Source organism: Centropristis striata, chromosome 3, assembly GCF_030273125.1.
Source record: "Centropristis striata isolate RG_2023a ecotype Rhode Island chromosome 3, C.striata_1.0, whole genome shotgun sequence".
In the NCBI taxonomy this organism is placed as follows: domain Eukaryota; kingdom Metazoa; phylum Chordata; class Actinopteri; order Perciformes; family Serranidae; genus Centropristis; species Centropristis striata.
The window spans coordinates 12,252,983-12,275,849 of record NC_081519.1 but is presented as its reverse complement, the minus strand read 5'-3'; the positions used below and the strand labels follow the sequence as shown (position 1 = coordinate 12,275,849).

Here is a 22,867-nt window from a genome sequence, read left to right as displayed (position 1 = left end):
GAAGCTCCCTGGTGGATTCTTACACTAATTGTCCCTACCTATGAAATATTGTAAAACATTAATTGCTAAATACAGATGAGTCGTAGAGTTATTTAGTATCTTCATAGTGTCTTGTCTTATTTCTCTTGTGTCTTTCTCCACAGGATTAAACACGCCAACATTGTATCTCTGGAAGAGATATTTGAGAGTAAATCACACCTCTACCTTGTCATGCAACTGTGAGTATTCACATGTGTGTGGGTTTGTGTGATGTGTGTTTCAAACTCTCTCCCACACATCGCACGCCACGTGCCATTAATTGCACTCTGTAACACACACACACACACACACACACACACACACACAACACTGTACTATGCCTACTCATGAACACCAGTGGGGTGTTCGCCCTCACACCTGCAGCCTGTCAGCCTTCCACCCACCTCAACTACTGAAATGTCAGAGAGAGAGAGAGAGAGAGAGAGAGAGAGAGAGAGAGAGAGAGAGATAGAGAGAGAGAGGGAGAGAGGGAGAGAGAGAGAGAGAGGACAGATAAAGATCAGGAGCGGTGTTAACTGTGAGGCTCCAGAAAATATAAATCATTTATGCATTAATCACAGTCAACGGCAAAACAGGGACATAAAAGTCAGCTGCAGAAAGGCAGGCTGTACATTTATCAAGGAGAAAAGCAGTGAGAAATTATTTTCTTCAGTACTTCTCCATTCCCCGGTGATATATTTATATTTATATATTACCTTGGCCTAACAATGACAACAACAAAAAAAATGTTGCAAAGAGAAACACCTGAACGCTCAAGACCAGACTCCCACAGTTCTGACCTTCTTTAAAAATGTGGCTTCTCCTCCCTCGTGTCTTATTTTTCTTCCTCACATTTCTATCTCGACTTCTAGAGGTGTGTGTGTGTGTCTGTGTGTCTGTGTGTGTGTGTGTGTGTGTGTGTGTGTGTGTGTTTTATTGGAGGCTTTATGTTTTGGAGACAGAGTGAAGTCCCCATCTAGTGGCTTCTAAATCTAATAGCAGGCAGAAAGTCTGGTTTCACTCACACCACAGTGGAACTGTTTGACTCCCACAATAAAACACTTCATTGTCTTTCTATCTTCATGCATTTGTTTTGCTAGAGACCTAAAAGGTCTGATGAGGCTATCTCCACTGAAAATATTGGGTCAGGGTTATCTGAAAGGGCAGACGGTTAACTTCTGCCAATGAGGGTCAGGGACTGGTGTGATGGCCACCAAAGCATTTTTCTTGAAAAAAACCCAAAACAATCAGTAGTACTTTTAATTATGAATTTCCAGTATGTTTTAAGGTTGTGATGTTGCACCAGTTCAGGGTTTAGTTTTACATATAACACACAGTCCTTTGTTTTGTTTTTTACTGTATTCAGCAGAGAAGAATATCAGGGTCAGAGAGCTTATTTGCACTTATTTTGGTTGCATATGGTCACACTATGGAGCCATTATGCCTTCTTGTATTTTTAAGCTTTATTTCTTTATTTCTACATTGCAACAATCAACAAGAAATCTTTATCTGTCTCTTCATCAGTCTGGTTATTTGGTTGTTGTCTATTCCACGGGCATCACTTCACTCTACAGGTACATCTCAAAAAATTTGAATATGGTGAAAAGGTTCAATATTTTTTGTCAATTATTTCAGAAAGTGAAACTCGTATATTAAATAGATTCATTACACATAGAGTTAAATATTTCAAGCCTGTATTTCTTGTAATGTTGATGATTATGGCTTACAGATAATGGAAACACAAAACTCTGTGTCTCAGAAAATTAGAATACTACATAAGATCAATTGAAAAAAAGGATATTTTAAACAGGTGGCAGGTGGGCAGGTGCCAAGTCCCGCTGGAAAATGAAATCAGCATCTTCAAAGAGCTTGTGGAAGCATGGAGTGCTCTAAAATTTCTTGGTAGATGGGTGCGTTGACTGTCGACTTCAGAAAACACAGTGGACCAACACCAGCAGATGACATGGCACCCCAATTTTTTAAGATGTACCTGTAAATACATTTCTCCCTCTCTGTCCAGGGTGTCTGGCGGGGAACTCTTCGATCGTATCATAGAGAAGGGCTTCTACACAGAGAAAGATGCCAGTAAGCTCATTCAGCAGATTTTGGATGCCGTCAAATACCTCCACGACATGGGCATTGTGCACCGTGACCTCAAGGTCAGTCCGGAGCCAGAGATATGATTGTTTATTCTGCATAGTTTTTAACTTGAGCCAAAAAATGTGCGTGCATTTGTGTGTTCTGGAAATGCTTTGCATTATTTGTTAGATGGCACTGTCTCAACATTTCTGGTTTTGCTTTTGTCCCTCCTTGTTGCAGCCAGAGAATCTGCTGTACTACAGCATGGATGAAGACTCCAAGATCATGATCAGTGACTTTGGTCTGTCTAAAATTGAGGGCTCTGGCAGTGTGATGGCAACAGCATGTGGAACCCCTGGATATGTTGGTAAATACGTCAGTGATCTGCTCACAATTAATCAGTTTTACATAGCAGGGAGGGAACACTGAATCATGCAGTATTGCACAATGCTAATGAATAATTTAGCCCAGTGCAAGGAATCATAAGCTTTATATATAAATTACTTTTGCCACCATAGTCCACTCCAATTTTACTCACATATTCAACTACAAAATTAATATTTTTTAAGTGAATGTCTTAATAGTTCTGAACATGTGTCAAACATAGTTTAACATCAATCTTGCTTATGTACTCTTATTACCTTGTTTTTTCCTTTAGCCCCTGAAGTGTTGGCTCAGAAACCCTACAGTAAAGCAGTGGACTGCTGGTCTATTGGTGTCATAGCTTATATTCTGTGAGTACACTTTTTATGAAATTAACCTGAAACAAGATGAATTAATTTATTGAAGTAATTGATGCAGTAATAATAATAATCTCCATGTTTTGCATGCTGCTCTCTGCTTTTATCACTTCAATGATTGCTATGAACCACCTGGGATGCTCCAGGCAGAAAATCATGACATCTGTGCCCCCCTGTGTGTCTCAGGTTGTGTGGTTACCCTCCATTCTACGATGAAAATGATGCCAAACTCTTTGAACAGATCCTGAAGGCAGAATACGAGTTTGATTCTCCGTACTGGGATGATATCTCTGATTCAGGTGCCTTACTTATCAAGCTCGTTTTCATTTCATTTTCACAGTTTCTTGTTCATTTTAATGCCTGGTACAACTAAAGGTACATTTGCTTGGATTAATATAATGATAACAACAAAACTAGCTCATAATAGTGTTATTTAAGAGCTGATATCTAGCCATTTTCCATGGTTTTCTTGATAATAACCAAAATCATTATCAAGAAAACCATGGAAAATGGCTAGATGTGTATTTAAGTGTATGTGTAGATCTCTAAATGTGCATAAAGCTCTTTAGAAGTTACTCTTTTTGAGGTGCATTATCTAGTAAAGGTCATCAGGAAAACACCATGATTAAAGCAGCCAGAACTTCATTTCTTGTCAACAATTTCCCTGACCTCAGGTCAGCTCAGATAACACATTCTCACTCTAAACTCATCAAATACAGACTGTGGGTAAGGAACCCTTGGCATCACGCTGTGCCGTGTTGCGTCAAATGTGGACTTTCAGGGTAGGCCAATAAACTCCAACGCATGGTTGAAACAACACATTCACACAAAACTACTTGGTAATGGTTAGGTAAAGATCATGGTTTGAGTTTTAAAAAAGTTAATTTTTTACAAGGGACTCGAACAGCAGACTCCTCTGTGAAATACTTGTTTGAACCATCCATCCACCCCAATCCCAAAACCCCTCCCTCCCTGGACGTGTGCTATATATATAACATCACCTCAATTCCTCAGTGTGTCCAAAAAATATGTAAAAAAGAAAGAAAGAAAAGGGGTACCCTTTGTGTTAAGTGCCAAGAGCTGCAGCCTAAGTGTTCGTAAGTGATGAGTTGGGAGTGTTCTCACTCCCAACTCTTGGAAACTGTCTTTGTCTGCCATGTTTCTTGCTAATGCCCAAACCTACTGAATTTTACAATTTATTTGAGAAGTAGCCTAAATAATCTCCTTACCTTTATCACATAAAGTTAAGCCAGCCACTTTATTGGAGAAATTTAATTTCTGTTGTACCTTTTTTTATACTGGTGATGCAAATATTTCAGTCACAACCCAAAGCTTGTAATCACATGTGAGGGTTGAAAACTAGACTCTACACTCCACACATGTCCTGGAAAAACTCAACAACCTGGGAACATCCCTGAAAATGAAAATCAATAATAAAAATATTAATTAAATTGCACAAATGTAAAAAAAAAACAATGAATGAAAACCCTATTTTTGTATGCAGTTATCATAGTGTACAATATAACCTGGAATAAGAATAATTCTTCTCATTAAAAACCATTGACCTAAAGCTTTTTTAATGCTGCACACCAGCACTTTCTCCTTTAAGAGGACTAAATAGCTGTTTGGCACATTAATGCGCAAACAACAACAAAGTATTCCTCTCCGCAGCACACAGACCTTTTCATCCAGCAGGAAAAAGAAGTAGGCAGCCAGGATTTGTTAGTATGAGCTTACCCACCTGACACTTCTCACCTTGAGCAAGTTCTGTGTACAAGACAGAGACTGCCTCTTTTCCATGAGTGTTTCCAGAGCTAAGCATGCTCTTCCTCATAAGGAGTAGGCCTAGATATGTTATACAAAGTTTCACCTCACAGGTGGTGAGCCCACAAGCCAAGACAATGATACCACTTTGATTTTTTTCCAGTCCAGGCTCTTGGACTTAATCCCTGTTTCCCTGCTCTGGGCGAGGACCTCTCCAACATTTACAACAAATTATACATTTGAAGCAGCAGCCAATTTTTCTGGCAAACGAGAATTACCTCAAGATGTGTTTGTTCTTTTGTCTACAGCAATGTTATTACATTAAAGCAACTGGTGTCTTTTTAAATATTGACTTTTGAACCTTTCTTTTTTATTCAAGCTAAAGACTTTATAGTCCACCTGATGGAGAAAGACCCCAGCACACGTTACACCTGTGACCAGGCTCTGCAGCACCCCTGGTACTGGTCTTAGATTCCTCTTTCATGATGCACATATTCTGACTTTCTTTTGGGTACATGTGTGTCTTCTATCCACGGCACACACACAAATACACACACTCTGATGTTTCCTTCTCTGTCTGTTTGTCAGGATTGCTGGGGATACTGCTCTAGACAAGAACATCCACGAGTCTGTCAGTGCTCAGATCAAGAAGAATTTTGCTAAGAGCAAGTGGAAGGTAAGTCAGACTTCCAGTTTATCTTGGATGCTCTTTGATTTTCTTATGCGTGATTTATGCTCTATGATTTTTTTCCGCCTTTTATTGCACATGGCGAGAAGAGTTGAGCTACAATAAAAAGTCTGATCTTGGTCTGAACTTCAGCAATCACCCCAAAGCACAGCCTTGTTTTATTTTACCTTCTGGGAATGGTTTGTGTTTGAATTACTAGAAATATTAGAAACCGCCACAAAAACTGCAAGATGAGCCCATGTGGTCACAAAATGATTTCTAGTGAGGAAAATAAGAAAAATATTATTGAACTACACTAGATTTTAGTTTAATTTTTAAAGCTTCTCTTGCTCTTATCCAGCCAGATACCATCAAATTTAACTCTTGGGGCCTTTGTTCTTATTAAAGGGATTGTTGGATTTATTGAAGTGGGTTTGTATTAGTTACTTATCCATAGTCAGTGTATTTCCTACTGTAGATGGTGGTCAGCACACCTCCAGTTTGCATAACAGACCTTTTAAAAAATGTGTTTGCTGCATTAATGGAAGAAGTATTCAGATCCCTTACTTATACTAGTACCATTACCCAACTGCAGAATGAATCAAGTAAAAATCATGCATTTAAAACTTACTTCAGTGAAAATACAAAAGTATCAGCATCAAATTGTGCTTAGAGTATTAAAATTAAAAGTACTCTCTATGCAGAATGGCCCCACTCAGATTGTTGTATTGTTTTACTGTATATTCCAAATATATTATTGTATTATTATGATTGATGCATTTATGTATGCAGCATTTTACTGTTTTCAAGAAAGGGCTCATTTTAACTACGTAATATACTATTATGTGGTTTAATTTGGAGTAATCATTTAAAAATTGATCAAATTTCTTCATGCTAAATCTTGACTTGTAAAGTAACTAAAGCTGGCAGCTAAATGTAGTGGAGTAAAAAGTACAATATTTGCCTCAAATGTAGTGATGAGGAAATATAAAATTAGATATTGTACTTAATCACAATACTTAAGTAAATGTGCTGACATGCTCCTCATATAACCCCACATAAAATATCCAAACAATCCAACAAGTGCTTTAGCCTGCTGTCTGTGTCAGTGATGAATTAGAATCTAAAGTTTTCTGGGTATTTGTGTCTTCTCCTCTGCAGCAAGCATTTAATGCCACAGCAGTGGTCCGTCACATGAGACGTCTGCAGCTCGGCACCAGCAGCGAGGGACCCAGCCCCACCATGTCCAGTCCGTGCCGAACTCATCTGCTAAAGGAAGATGAAGGTACTGTGCCAGCGGTGGTTTAGCTTCTAGCATCACTAGATTCCCTTTGAGTTGTTTGTTTACCTGACATGCAGACTGTAAATACAGCACTGAATAAACAACCCTTAAGTCAATTATAGTGTAAAACAAATGGACTGCAGTTGTTTAATTTCTAGTGTTTATTGGCTTTAATGACAAACAGGTACAGTGCTGATTATATGTCCTATTTCTCTCTCAGAGGCCTGCTGTGAGGGAGGGTGCTCCCAGAACGTTGATGCCAACTGCACCTACCGCTGCCACCCGACCAGCAGGGTGTGATCCCCGCGCCTGCTCCACTTACCCTATTCAATCCCAGTGACTTTCCAATTTTAACCCCCTCGGTGGAACCGGAGGCACCATCTCCCCCCTTATCTGGTTAGGAATACAGCGTCATTCCAACCTCTCGCCTGCAGGGGGAGCCAGCCTGTCCAGCCTGAGAAGGAAGACCTGAAATGGGATGAGAGGAGGAGCAGGGAGAGTTGATGAAGATGATGCACTGGAGGATAACTTTTACAGACTGGGCTGATAGTTTGGGATGTGTTGAAATAGGGAGAGGATACAAAGGAAGGAGGGAAAGATAACCTCATCCACCAGCATGTCAGGGGGGATTGTTTTTGCCGAAGCAGGACAGAGCTTGTTGGACACTGTTTTTACTCATGATTTTTGATTCAACTCGTCTCTTTGTCTGTTTTATTGTTTATTGTTTTATATATTTTTGTGTTGTCTTTTTAACCTCCTACTTCGGAGTGTAAATCCAGAGACAATATCTGCATGATCAGGAGAGAGTCCCCCCCACCCCACCCCATGCATGTTTTATTATCTTAAAAATATTCCCGGTTGCAGAACTGCAGTATCGCAGTACAATGCAACAGATGGGATCTTGTGGGCAAAGTTGTTTAAAGGGGAAAGACATAGATCATCTGGATATGTTGCAGTGTTTGAAATGATATTGGGTCAAATCTTGTAATTTCACAGATCTGCAGTCTATGTCTTTAAGTCGTGCTTTTAGACAATCAGTAACAATAGTTTATGCAATGAAAACTCCATATATCTACTATGTAGCCTTTCTTGTGGCGATATAGTGTTTCCTTGCAGCGGTTTGGCTTCTTGAGAGGAAAAGGCTTCTCCCTCTCTCTTTCCCTCTCTCTTTTTTCAACCCTGAACCTCTTTAAACACTCAAGCACAGGGATATATCTTTGTCTAAGGTGCCTTTAGGATATACAGTATGATGAATTTATTTTCGGGTAGCTTCTAAAATGTTTTGTCTGTTTCTTTCAGCACAGACTCTTTCAGTAACTTCATATTTTGTATGTATCACATTTTAAGCTTTAAAAATGCAGTTTTATGCTTTTTGTCTCAAAGTTAAGTACTGTAATCTCAGAAGGAGGGCCTGTGTGCATAATGTACACTGCCATTATAGTCTCAGTTAAAATACACCAGAATTACAATATGAAACAATAATGCTATTATAACCCTTCTGGAGAGCTTCAACAGGGGCATGGTGTACTTTTTTAAAATATCTCTCAAATAAGTTTTCAGAAATATTATTATTACTTTTTCATCTCCCTCAATGACACATATTAAAGAACTTTGTTCTTGTATTTCAGTACAAATCCTAAGCTAAATTTTGTGCAGATATCGTGTATTTACAAACCGGATCAGTGCTTAGCCATATTCAAGACTAGGCTGACTAGAAGGATTAAATAGATTGTGTGAATGCAAAAAAAAAACAAACTGCAACCAACATTTGATATGCATCTGTCACCATGTACTGTAATCGTACCATCATTCAAATCTTTTCTTCTTACATTCTTTGACAGGCAAATTTCCTCCACATGCAGCCTGTATAGAAGGAGATTAAAGAATGTGAATATGCTTCATATTGACTCACTTCATCTTTACTTTTCATATGTGCCGTTTATTTTTCTGTGTGCATGAAGAGTATGTTTGGTTCATTTTTCATTCATTCAACTCTAAACTAAAAACATGCATAGACAAACTTGGTGTTGAGTATCAGATATAGAGGAGGGTAAAGCGCATTTGTTGGACTCTTCTGTACTTCATTTTGGGGGCGTGTAACAGCCAGGAGCTGAGGGACTGTCCGAGATGGCAGTGAATGTGATGCTGAGATCTTCCACGGACCATCACTCCATCCAGTTTCTTTTTAACTGTTTCATTCTCTCTGATACACCAGTATAGACATCTGGTACTGATGTGATTTGCATGATGTGGCTTGAAATGTGTCACTCCCATGACCAACAATGAATAGTGTGTACACTACTTGTGATATTGTCACAGTTGACATCAGCCAAGTGCTTGTAAAAGAAGATATTTTGTCAGAAGTTTAAAGTTCTCTTCATGCAGATGAGTAAAGAGCAACAAAAAGTTGTATTAACTTTTCAACAGGTCAAAGCAAGTTCAATGTGCCGCTTCAACATTTTTGAGCTTTATTCTGCATTCCTATTGGATAGGCGTTGTAGTGTATTCTGGCAGTAATGTAACTGGTGACTCCAAACTGTAAAACGTAGTTTAAAGAGTGATTTATTTTTCCGGGATTTTCTGTGTAAAATGTCCGTACCTTATAAATTACTGTGACAGAGGAAGACCCAAACAAGCACAGGATAGCTGACGCATGGAGGCAGTTGCTGTCCACAGATTTATTAATATTGGCAGACTGACAATATTGCAATTAATCTCCTGTTAATAAAAACAAATCTGCTAATTTGACATAAAGCCACAAACAGGCATTAATCTCCTGCAGTCTGATAGAGGTCCTGTAATTTGCCTCCTGATGATGATTAATTTTATTGTATGAATATAAGAAGGGGTTTCACACACTCCAGCTCCCTCTGGTTAAGCAAACACAAAGTACGCAAATTCAAAATGTTCCCACAAACTCTCTCTCATATCTCTAGATTACTTCTATGAAAAATCTAGAGATATGTTCTAAATTTTAACCTGAGGCAAAGAAACTGGAAACGGAAAAAGCAAAGATTTTTGCATTCCAGCGCAGTGAAACAAGTGACAATGAAATACATTACCAAGTAGTATCCCATTACCTCACCACTCAACCACCTTGGCAGGAAAATAGCAGGAGTGATATGGCATACATACATTTCATTTGTGGATTTAACAGAGCAGCAGCCTGATGGAAAAAGAAGATTTGTGTGAAAGGTTTCTCCTTTGATCACTCAATTACCACTTGGAGAGAGTGACCAACGTGCGATAAGATTTGTTGTATACAAATGAGTATCTGTACCATAAATATGTTGCCTTTTAAGAAATGCTGTTTCAGGCTGCAGTACCTACTGTGTTCATAGATGCAATGCATCATGGGTTGTTGAAAAGTGACTATACTGCTCAGTGTGAAAGCCAGTGACTTGTGCTTGAAGTAAGTGAAACATACATTAAAATCCCTGTCTATGCATTATGAATCTGTCTGAGTCCATTTGTAAAAGAAAAAGACATTTTGTAAGCTTGTATTTCATGCCATGTACATATTTGACATTATATGCTACAACATGTAATCACAGGGCTTCTTAATTCAGGAAGCCCATTATTTTAGGCAAATGTATTACTTCATACTTAAAGGAATATTTAAGCCTTAAAATGAGCATTAATTACTCACCCTGTGTTACCTTGAATTCTTGGAGAAAAAAACTGAGAAAATCCTTCATTAATTAAAGTAAATAGGGGTCACATTTAACAACATCAAAACTATATCAAAACAGCATGCTGCAAGTCAATGTCATTACAGATGAGTATCACTATTTTAAATGGCAATGTGGCAAGTATTAGTGAAGCACTGGATAAATAACACTTAGATCATTCTGCATGAGCTATGTGAGACTAAAACAGATGTTTATAGTTCTTTGTTTGTCTGGACTCCATTCAAGGATTTACTCTTTCTTAGGAAAAAAGTCAGAAGCTTTAATCAATTAACTCCTAACTAGCTTTAACCTGCACTGCTGTCACTTCATATTAACCATGCTGTTTTCTTTTAAATTATGTTTTTATAGCATAAACATGTCTCTATGGTAAAATAAATATCAACATTTTGACGAAATGTAGTTTTAGTTTTGCAGGGCACAATCATATCATGAGGTTTTCTTGTTACTCTCCTCTTTTGTCAGAAACAAGAAATCAGTAATAAGTAACAGTTATATGATAATAATACAATAGAAGTGATACTTTCCTCAATGGTGAAATTCTGCAACTGTTGCTCTTATGAAATAGTTTTGTGGCTTGAGAGGTTTGTCATGAATGTTAATTTCATAGTCTGCAACATAAGGCCTCTCTCGTCCTCTCCAAGGAATGCTGGGTAATGAGGCTTGTGGTTTGGCTCACTGAGAGAGACCAGCGAACGAAGCGGCAGCGTGAGTCTGGTGGTCGACCTCATTCAGGAGACAGTAGACAGAGTAAAAATTATGCGGTCAAACCAGGAACAAGGGACTGATTCAAAATAATGGGAGAGAAATTGCATGGATCACAAGGTAGAGAGTGCTGAGAGATGCAGGCAGTGTTTAGATGTGGACGAGTGGAAAAAATGAAGTGAAACATGGCCAGGGGTCAAACTTGGCTCTGTGTAAAAGAGTACAACTGAAGCAAGGATGGGACCAGAATACATTTATAAAGCTGACACGTCCATCTTGATGCCTGGATTCAATTTCCTCTTCAAAATGAAAGCAGCAGCACATTGATGAAGATTGTGCTTACTCCACATCATCGAGTGCTGTTGCCCATGCTTGCATGGAATGTGAAATAGAAACTTGATTACAGAAACAAGCCAAAAGTGAACAACACTGTATGCCTGGCTCATAACTTCATCATTTGCATAACTGATTTATCTGAGCGCCGTCAGCAATTCAAACCTTATAAAGAGCTGTCAGTCAAATTCCTAGCGTGATAAGAATCGTTAATTTGTTGATATTAAATGAACAAGGCACAAAATTACTAACATACACTTAAAGGCATACAATGCAGGAATTTCTGCTTTCTGTTCACACAACATTAACACTTGGCCCCTCCTCCCTGACTCTACAAAAGTAAAAGCAAACCTTAGAGTCACTTGTGCTTTGACAGAAGCTTTGTCTGTCTGATGTTTCACTATGCTATATGTGCGTTTTCTCTGCAATGTGTCTGCCATTTGCATGCTCAGATATGTCATGACACAACACAAGGGAAAGAAAAGACAAAATTCAGGAACATGGAATTACTTCCAACTTAGTGGACATAGTCCCTGTGAAGTCACCCATTGGTTTGTGGACTCTAGTTTTGAATTCTCAAAGTTCTGCATTTTGGCTGTCTCCATATTGATTTATATTATGATTGTCGCAAAAATTGGATTTTTGCAACCAGCACGTGCACAGAAAAGCTTGTGAGCTAACACTATTGTTTGCTAGGTAGCTTGCTAATTACTATTCAAAGTAAACACTTGACTCCTTAGTGTGTCTTTTAGTCCAACCGCACATTGAGCAATGCATTGTTTTGTATTTTTGTGTGAAAGGCTGACAGTTCTCAGACAAAGTACTGACATGTCAATCACAATGCAGCCGCGCCCAAAAAGCCTGCCCTGCTTTATTTTCTATTTTACTCTAAATAGAAAGATAACTTACAAAAAAATAAACATCATGCTGTATTGAAAAAGACTTGAAACTAGCAATTGAGGTTACAAACTTATTATGAGAATGTTTACTGAGATAATAAATCAAGTGAGAAGCAGGGTCATTTTCTCATTGACTTTCATACAAACAGACTTATTTTTGCAACCAGTGGTATCGCTCCCTGCTGACTGTTTTAAAGAATGCAGGTTTGAGACACTAACGCATTGGCCTCACTTTTCAGGCCCAGAGATTGCCACTCGATTAGCACGAAACAGTGCAGCTGAAGCTGATTGGAATCTCATTAGTTTTGCTGGCTTTTGATCATAAAGTATTGGACAAGTTGAAATTTTGACCTGATGATGGCAATAGATGAAGAGTTAGGGGAGGTAAAGTTGTTAACACATTAAATGATCTTGTAAATTAATGTCTGTGCTAGGTCTCACAACAATCAGTCCAACAGCTGTCAAGAAATTAGAGTTTGAAGAAAAGTCAGAGAATCAACAATGTCAGTATGGTTCATCTTCTGAGCACCGTACTTAAAATTCTTTACAAAATTTCATTCAATCCAGTCAAAAGTTGTTATGATATTTGGCCTTGTGAGTTTCTGACCAGCCCAACCGTCTCACAAACCTTTGCCACCTGCATCAAGGTGACCTACTGTACCTGGCATACATTTATACTCCTAACTGATAACTGATAAGATACTGTAGGTCAAGCTGTATGTGAGTTAATGGCATCTTTTGGAGGAAAAGTACTTTTCAAATAAAAAAATCTCTTTGTGACCTTTTGTTACTCAAGGTTACCTGTTTCACCTTATGTCAAAGTGTTGAGTTAAGGTTTAAAATGAAATGTGTTGTGTGCACAGTGAAAGAGCGAGCACACACACTGCCCTCCTGTCTGTCAGCAGGACTCTATTGTCCTTCTGTCTGTCAGTGCTCTCAGGAGGTTTACGTGCCAGTTGGATCCATGTCGTCCTTCAACATTTGTGCTGTCGTAGGTGTGGAGAGGTTTCACTCTTATTCCACTCATTTTTCAGTCAAAAATGGAAAGTAGATAGATGGTAAATCTATCATAGACTGGTCTTCTTCGATGAGGTCATTTGGGAAAAGAAAGATTTGAGGGAACAGCCTTTGCCATTCAAGTGACTATCATCATCTAACTGAATATCATTGTGCTTGACCATTTATTCATAAAGCATCTGTATCAAAAATCAAATCTGTTCCTCCTTGGCCTATGGCTGAACTCAGCAGCAAATGTAATGAACACTGAGTAGAAACAGACAAATAAACAAATGAAAACAGAACCACCTCGTGGAGGGAACAACAAATTCAATGACACGCCACTTTTCGTCTGACATGCTGTTTGTTTTAAAATAAAACAGGAGGACATCCAGAGTTTAATCTTATCACCATCATTAGTCACTATAAACACTGTATAATGTCATATGACATCTGGGTAAAAAGTGAGACATTTGTTTATGTTTTGATTTAAAAGTGTTGTTTTGAAATTATTGAAAAAATTATAATAACACATCTTAGAGACTAAAACGGTCAACACACACACACACACACACACACACACACGTCGCGGCATGCAGCCTGTGAGCTTTACTAATACAAATAGCTGTGTGGATAGACCTAGAGTGGCTTTATGAACAAAATACCAAATAAATACATTGACACACACACACACACACACACACACATGCACACACACACACACACACAAACACAAACACACACTCATATTTCAGTCTACAGCTAATCACTGAAATCTTTTCCTCATATCTCAGTTGTGGATTTGTTTTGGAGGCAGTGTCAGATAGCTCAGAGCATCTTGGCCAAATATTTTCTTTGGACCAAAACAGGGAAAAAACAGACAAAAATCATTAATGTAAAAAGATTTTCCAGTTCCATTTTTCCTCAGTTCTTTGGCCTCAGATTGTTTTAGGAACAAAACCAGGTTGTTTGAGTTTGAGCAAGTCAAAGTCCCTGAGGTGCTGGAGCACAGCAGAGGGAGAGAGACTTAACTACACAGTGAGATCACCCTCCTTTTCGGGCCCTGGAGATGAGTGATGTTCAGTTTATGAACAATTCGCTCACTGTGAATGACTCATTTCACCAGATTTGAGAGGGAAAGACGATGTTAAAGTGTTCAGGGATCTGTTTCTGAACATCAACCCAGAGTGCAGCAGCTCCTGAAGCCACTGAAGTTTATGAAATGTTGCAGACCCTCAAAGTGCTGCATGACTGTGCAAACCACACTTGGTAATAACAAACAGGATGGAGAGCAGGATGGAGAGTATCTGGCAGCATGAGGAGAGCCACTAATTTTCCACTTTTGGGAAAATTCAGCCTGCAATTAGAGTCAAACATCGCCAGAAACTTGACATCCATGTTACTCGCATTAGTAAAACATCTGATACCGGCCTGCGCTGGGAGTTTACCCCAACCGTCAGACGACCACGGCAGATGAAAAGGAAACACATTGTCAGGAAGAAAACATGAAAAGAGCTGGATAGATGGAGAGGAAAATCATGAAAGAGTGTTTGTTTCCACACCTTTGCACATCTAGAATGGGATTTTTGTCGGGACAATGGATCAAAGCAGACATCAGACAGGATGCAGAGTGGAATTCTGGGTCGTCTGAGGTCACATAGGGGGCTAAAGTCGCTGTGGATGCCGACAGAGAAATATGTGTGTCCATGTGAATGACTTCCTGATGACTCTTCCTGAAAACATTTGTTCATTCAGCCTGATCAGGTCAGCAGTCCAACATAGCAGCAACTTTCAGGAGTATTTATGCTTCTGTTCAAATTTCCACTGATTTTTATTCTTGTTTACATACTAAAAGCTTGAATTTGCTGAAATTGCCCCTTTGTAATGTCTTGGCCCCTCAACCCTTTAGTTAAAGTGGGATGCAGAAATAAGAGCAGTTCTTTCAGTTTTACCACTTAAAGGATTCAGATCCAAGTTCGGCCTTCCCCTTCCTAACAAACCAGCTTGAGAAAAAACACCATCTGAAGCCCCGACTACCAATCCTTTATATACAAACACATACTTACACACTGTGCATGCGCTGACCACAGGGCTGTACTTTTTGAAACAGTTTCAGGCAATGCTCAGCCAGACTTATTATACAGGATGATACCATGGTGCTGTTGATCAACAGAGCTACAAATGAAATCTGCTGTAACACGCCCAGTGACTCATATAAAAACAGATATGATGAAGATCGATTTCAAAAGACTAAAAAAAAAAGACAAACAACAAAAAAAATTATAAATAATTTTCTCTTGCTACTTCAGAGACATGCATGTGAGGTAAAGGCTGACTCTAAATTGTCCGTAGATGTGGATGCTCGCCCAACTTTAATTGAAAAATTAAGACCTTTTAAGGTATCAATTAAGGGATGGTTTTCATAGTTTAAATGTGTATATATTCCATTAAAAATACTTTACAAAACAATCTGTTAATGTATTGATTAACTGATAATAATGAGCGAGTTATTGGAAGGTACTTTTTTTAGCTAATAAAATCCACTTTCTAATAATTTAGTTGTCCATAAAGTGTTTCTATTTAGTGTAATTTTGTTCTGCTTCACATGAAAACAATTTGCTTTCATTTAAAAGCAGCCTCTGGGTCTCAAATGTGAAGCCAGTGAGAAGGTGCCCTAAACCTTCATTCTTTCTATTGGCCAGCAGGGGGCGACTCTACTGGTTGCAAAAAGAAGTCTGTGTAGTGTGTAGAAGTCTATGAGAAAATGACTCTACTTCTCACTTGATTTATTTCCTCAGTAAACATTTTATGGTCTCAATAACTAGTTTCAAGTTCTCTTCAACACAGCATGATGTTCATTTTGTAGATTATGGTCCCATTTAGAGTAAAATAGATGATGTATGAAGTATGCTAAACACTGACCACATGCATTCACATCTGGGATGCATGCAATACCCCAGTGTTTATCACAATAGTACCATCAGTGACCAGTAATCCTCACAAATGGTAGAATCACAGAGTACAGTTACCCTATACATGATACTCTTGTGAAAACTTCACAAGCAGTCCAGAAGTAAAGGCAAAAAGCCCCAAATCCTGAAAAATGATTCAGAAATGCTGTAAACATTCAGGGCGGAAAATACAGCAACATAAACCTAACATCCCAGAGTCTAACCATTAGATATAAAAACAGCTTGGCAGCGCTAACAACAAACACATGAAGTCAAATTCCTCCTGTTTGTCTTGTGGACTTCGTCAGCAACCCAGACGAAGAAAGGAATAATTAGAGTAAAGGACGGAGGGAGAAAGGAACGGGGGAGGGGAAGAGTGAGGATGAAGGAGAGAAAGAGGTACAGTAGGTTGTTTGTGAAGGTAAAAACAGCAGTTTACGTTAATGACAGAACTCATTTAAGTGCATACACACAAACTGAGGCGTTTTACAGTCTGAAATAAAGTTTGTGTGTCAGGAACTGTGGACATCACAAACTATTTCCCAGTGTGAGAAAACAACAGCAAAATCCAAACTCTCAAGTGTGAACCATTGCCTGTAACAGGGCTGATGAATTGAATCCGGTGTTATGGTCATTATTGTAGCCTTAAAGTAAAATACTGAGCTCATTCTTTTTGGCTCCACAAAATTGCTGCATTTCCCTCTCTGGGGTCTTAAGATTGAGCTTGCAGAACAGGGCTGAGGCTAAAAGCACGGTTTTGTGATTTTAGTCAGACTGGAACAGCAGAGGTCTCTGAGGGCAAACACACACATCAGTCTTTCTTATTGAAACAGACGTGGAGACAGGCAACAATGAAATATCACCCCATCCTCGCCAGAGTATGGGGTGTCAAGTGTGAAGACATGATGAGAAAGCATTTCCATTCAAATCAAAGCTGTTCTCATTGAGGTGCTGGGTAGCGTTCGCTCTGTAATGGCTGAATGACAGACTGGGTTGTGAGAAAAGTGCAAACTGACACAAAGAAAAGATTAGCTGACTTGTACTTGGCTGCAACATAATATCAAATTTCTTATAAAGTTTGATATGAATTGCAGATTTTCAGTGTTTCAGTTATGTCTCCTCCTTTTATTGCCCATTACCTTGGTCCAGAAGTAGTAGACATGCAGATTGCCTTAAAATCTTTAAAAAAGAGGATGAATGCTGCTGAATTTACTGATTCCCTGACTTGTCCTTGAGTGCTATCACCATGTTAAAAATGTTTGTGTGTTTTTTATTGATGTCCTTTCAACAGCTGTTGGTTGTATTACCTTGAAATTTGGTGCAAACATTTATGCCCCCGTCAGGGTGAATCCTAATGACTTTGGTGGTTCATTAACTTTTCCAATGTTTCTTTTCCATTTTGGTTTAAGGAGAAATACTTAAACAATTGTCCCTTCATGTCCAAAGCACCCTTTATTTTTATTTATTTATTTATTTATTTTTTATTTATTTTATTTTATTATTTATGGTTGGCCTGTGGCTATTATGAAGACTGACATATAACTGTCAATAATTTAGCTATACATAAAATGACCTTGCTGCGTCACATGATGACCTGCGGCAGGTGAAAGGTCATCATGTGACGTGACCTCTGTTTTGCTAACGTGCAGCTGTGACGCAGGACGCTGTAGACACACAGCGGCAACGTTTCGATAGTGAGTTTGTGTGATTGATTATCGCGTTTTATTTACAGTCTCAGCGTCACTCAACGTCGTTATGCGACATACTATTGGACCTGGCTGCTACTTCTTCTGGTTAATAGTTAAAACTCACAGTGACGCTCACCTAACGGTCAGTATTCAATTCAATTCAACTTTATTTATAGAGCGCATTTCATGCACAAGGCAGACTCAATGTGCTTCACAATGTATACACATAATTACAGTTAAAAAAACAACAACAAAAAACACAGAAAAAACAAACAAAAATCGATAAAAAATGTATTGAAGAGTGCAGGTAGACAAGCTATTCCATATTCACCACATATACACTTACTTACTCACACATGTGCACCCACTCCCACAACCACACATGCACACAATTCAACCAAATGCTGTAGAGAAAAGATAGGTTTTTAATCTGTTTTTAAAAGTAGTTGATGTTATGGAGGTCACATTATGTGCTGCACTTGGTCGGTCTGAACATTAAAGCTGTTGTGTTGCTGCTGGTGTTACAGTGAGCAGGACAGAGCTGCAAAACTCTGAATAATGTCGTGGTTGTTCAGCCACCGGTTGATCTGTGTGAGCTGAATGAGTCTGTGCAGGTCTGCTGGTACCTTTGAGGATTTAAGTGAAGTTTTGCTGTATAATGAGTAATTAGCCGTGATAAGACCATGTGTTTTGATACATGCATTGCTACTTTTTGATGTGGACATGACTTTAAATCTGCATTTGCTTTTTGTGTTCAGCCCTTTTTAGTATTCAGCAGTAATCTGTACTTGTGCCTCTATACTTTTGTATGTTAAGAAGATAAATAAGAAACATGTGAAACCATGTCTGCATTGACTTGTTTAAATACCTTATGTACAAGTTAACTTGCGTCACATAAGTAACCTAATTATCTTACATGACTTAAATTATAGAACAAACTTATTTTAACACAAACACTTTTATGTAAAATAAATAAATCAGAAAGCAGGTTTGTCGCAAGGGAGAGTAATTTTTACGGGTTGCTCATAGAGTCACTTGCATGGCTGTAGAGCCTCAGTCATTTTTTTTTTTTATATAACTGGGGTGACTAATTGAAAACACAACGAGCTGCTCTTCCTTTCTTAAAAGGGAACACAGGCTCTCCAAGTACAGGCCCAAGTAATTATCTACAGAAATAATGGAGCCAATGGCAGGTTGGAGAGCTCAAAGTAAGAAGCCTCTCTGGTGGATTTGTTCCTGTGGAGCGATGAATGACAGACAGAGTGAAAGATTTAAGTGTAGCTGCTTGAGAAAACATGAACAGTGAGGGAAAAGATATACTGTATTAAACAATCAGATGCTCTGGGATTATCAAAAAGAAAAATGAAATCAGAGCTGCCAGAGAAAGTAACAGCACTTGAAAACATAAAACAGGCTAGATAAATAAACCATGTCCGCAGATAGCCAGGTCCTCTGGAAGGGACCACCACTGTGCCGTCGTATTGCCTGACATCTGTTTTGCAGCTTGGCTGTGCACGGTGGTTTATGTTGAGAAAGCAGTGTGTGTATATCATCTTTGGCCTGGGTCCATGGGATTTTGACAGTTGGCTGCAGGCAAGGTTGTCTTATGCAAAGGTTTCACGTGGAGAAGAAAGAGCTAATGAGGAGACAAGACGAGAAGTTGTTCTCTGCAACACCTTCTTTTTGCTCAAGAGGTCAAGCGAGAGGAAAACTTGTAAATGTCTGCTTCGCATCCAGCTTTACTGCAGAACAATTGTGCGAGAGAGTTCCTGACATAAAACATATTTGAAATGTTTCCATTTTTTTGTTCCTCCTCCTGCCATGCAGACCCTGCCTCTCATTCCCTCACTTTTTATGCGACACCACCATATGGAAGAAATTTGGTTCAGCCCTCCTGGAAATTGTGTTGAAAATTTCATCTGCCAAAATGATTCGCATCTCAAATGGTCCTGTGTTCTCTCTGAAAGCGTTCCGGACATAAAACTGGTCAAAAGCTTGAGAAGAAGAGGTCAAAATGGGGCCAATTCATCATAAGAATTTATGTTGCTTTTAAATTTTCACCAGTTCTTTGAAAACTTTTGATTTATTAGCACTGGATCACAATAGTACATACTGTGCATGTCAAAAAGCATTCATCTTTTCTGTCATGAATACATAGAAAGCAGGAAACATTACATTTGAGGTTTGAAACTTGAATTCATTACTTTGCTCTGGTGTTTGGCTAGACACATTCGTTTTAAAATGTGTTGCAGATGAAAAGAGAACATAATGTTACACTCTACTAAACCAGTAGAGCTGTTTCAAATTGGTCTATAAAACTGTTGTAGCTGATTGAACAGGCCTGGAGAAGTCAGTTGAGGCAAAAGATGCATGAAAATGTCTTTAACACAACCAGAGTGCAATCTGCATTTCTTGCTCTTTAAAAGAGTTTTTGATCCCTTTTCCCACTGCTTGGATTGTGGTTGTACTAAGCAACTTTTACAACTTTATACAATATTGGTTTTTATGAGCTCATTTTAAAAGTGTCCTTGATTCAGATGTGAGGAATCAAGAAGGAAAGAATATGAAACTCTCTAAATTAAACGTTATAATAAAATTATATACTTTTTTTACTTGCCCGAAAGGAAATCAAAATGAGCTTTCAATGTCAATAATCGAAATCAAAGGCAGAATCGGCAAAGTGCGGTATGTGCCAAATTGAATACAGCGGTTATATCACCTTGGGAAAGCCAGCCCTAAAAATGAAATGTTTAAATCAAAATATAATTGTGACCTTAAAATACAAATTGCAATCAAATTCTGGATTTGGAGAATCATGACGTCCCTATTCTGTACAGAAATTCCAACAGAAGAAAAACACTGTTCTTGTAGGTGAAAGAGTTGGGCTGCCACCCCACCCTACCCCATGGGTTGCCACAGGAAGGAGTTAGCATTTGGGCGCCATGGGGTCCAACCTCTCAAACTCTATGAGGATTTTGAATTGTTTTTTGGTAAGATGCCTGAAATAAGGTCTGCGGTTATCACAAGTTTAAGAGATGTTCGTGTTTTCATGTACGACATAAATACATTAGTAAACACCCCCACTTGTAACTTTTGAAGTTCGTCTTTTAAAAGGCGATTGCTAACAAGTGGCTAAATGAGACTCCAGTGGTCGTTGGGGATATTTAAACGCATCACGCCGGACACGGATAGGCCAATTCTCAATAGACCTGCTGGGTTGACCTACAAAATTACGGACTTTCATTTGCTCTCTGTAGGGGTACTACGTTGCTTTCACACGACTTTACTACGTCCCCGGACAAAATTTTGTGTGACATCTTCAAATTTTTTCATTTTTGCAGGAATACCCACAAAATGTTCAGGACTGTAGGAAGACAAAATCAACTGTCATGACTAAAAATAAACATATGGGTAGTTTTGTAAAAATGTATTTATTAAAAAAAATACAATAACTGTTACACAAAAGAATAGGCAAAGCAAACCACATGTTTATAGAGTTCAGAGAAAGCAACAATAATAATAGAGGCAAATACAGAAAAGTATAATAAATGCAAACCTTTCATTTCTGACACAGAAAAAGCCAATCTTGTACCACGCCCACTGGCTGGACTTAATGAGTGCTCAGCACCCTGTTTTCAAATACAAAAATTACACTTTACTTCAGTACAAAGTGGATGAACAGACTTGCATACAGAGGCGTTGGGGGAGAAAGGCACTCTTGGGAAAAAATTAACTGAAATTAACGAATCATTCACTTTGGGATTGTTTCTTGGCTATAAATAGATACAGGTAAATGAAAAAGCAGGCAAAGGTAGAAAAGCAAGATGTGACGTAATGATAATCTTGCAGCTTTTTAAACTTTGGCACAGCTGCTCCTCTGTAACGATACGACTCTGAAGTAAGAAACTAATTCTAAAATGTATACAATGCATAATGTGTCCAGCACAGAAAGAAACAAGATATTCCATTTTTAATGCTTTAACATCGTCCACAGTGCATGCGCCAGCTAAGAGTTCTGTCTGTTGTTTGGAAAAGGTTTGTGCTGCCACTGAATTAAACCAACAAAAGACACAGGTGGAAGTTGGGGAGTTAACGACAACAATTATTCAGACAGAACGATCGTTGAACTAATGGGGTGAAGTTAGAGATGAAGATCTATAACTGCTGTGAAACCATTTTAATCCTTTAAATCAGGCAGTTAATCCTTAACTTTAGTTATTCTGGGGTCACAAAATGGGTCAAATGAAAGATCTGATCTCCAAACACACACACACACACACACACACGGATAAGTATGTAATAGGCATGAGTGGTGGCTTTGTAGGTGACAGTCTCAGTGGCATTGGTCCATTTTACCAGTTAATAAAGCTGAATCAACCAAATTTGATTGTGAAATTTGTTAAAATGTGGTATGTTCCCATGTTTCAGTGTCAAGGTGACTAATGGGTTTTTTTTTAAATTGCTGAGCGTGAGCGATTTAGCCGGCAACTGCAAAATAGGCTGCGATGTAATCACTCAGGGCAATTGTCAACTCTCAATGTATGTCCAATCTTATTTTCATTTTGCAGTTCGAGAAAAAAGTTGAATTGTCGAGAATAAAGTCAACTTTTTGAGTTTGGTCAAGTTGGGAAGATATTGACAGATTGGTTGTTCCCGTATCAATGAGTCATCAGAGGGACATTGTTTCCTATCTGAACAGTTAGGTAGACTGCAAGCTACAACCTGATTTTTTTCAATGTCATAAAATGAGCAATAACCACAATATTTAAGGGTGTAGTAGTACTAAAATCCCCCCGTACACATATATGAGCTGTAACTATTGTTTTGGGAAAATCTGCTTTTATGTAATTTATGTGAATTCTTTAAACATATATTAGACATCTTGAGGAAAATCCTGTTGTAGCTTGAAGTCTACTTTACGGGACTCAAAAAGTTGATTTTATTCTTGACATTTTGACTTATTTTCTCAACATTGTATTAAAATTTTATTTTCAACATTTCAAACATTATTTCCCCCTACTTGGCCCTAATCCTCCAGTTAGCAATCCTCCTGCTA

At 38.5% G+C, this 22,867-nt stretch overlaps 1 protein-coding gene across 2 annotated transcripts in view; it reads left to right on the top strand.

Annotated features, from left to right (window-relative positions):
- camk1b (calcium/calmodulin-dependent protein kinase Ib) overlaps positions 1-10,005 on the top strand; it is a 41,181-nt gene extending 31,176 nt beyond the window's left edge. For both annotated transcript variants that reach the window (XM_059329327.1, XM_059329326.1), the window contains 9 exons: positions 144-218; positions 2,039-2,177; positions 2,338-2,464; positions 2,756-2,831; positions 3,024-3,136; positions 4,981-5,059; positions 5,190-5,277; positions 6,430-6,553; positions 6,771-10,005. In XM_059329327.1, the coding sequence (XP_059185310.1) occupies positions 144-218; positions 2,039-2,177; positions 2,338-2,464; positions 2,756-2,831; positions 3,024-3,136; positions 4,981-5,059; positions 5,190-5,277; positions 6,430-6,553; positions 6,771-6,850 (901 nt within the window). In that variant the 3' untranslated portion in view covers positions 6,851-10,005. The remainder of the gene's footprint in view (positions 1-143; positions 219-2,038; positions 2,178-2,337; positions 2,465-2,755; positions 2,832-3,023; positions 3,137-4,980; positions 5,060-5,189; positions 5,278-6,429; positions 6,554-6,770) is intronic.
- Positions 10,006-22,867: the final 12,862 nt, after the last annotated feature.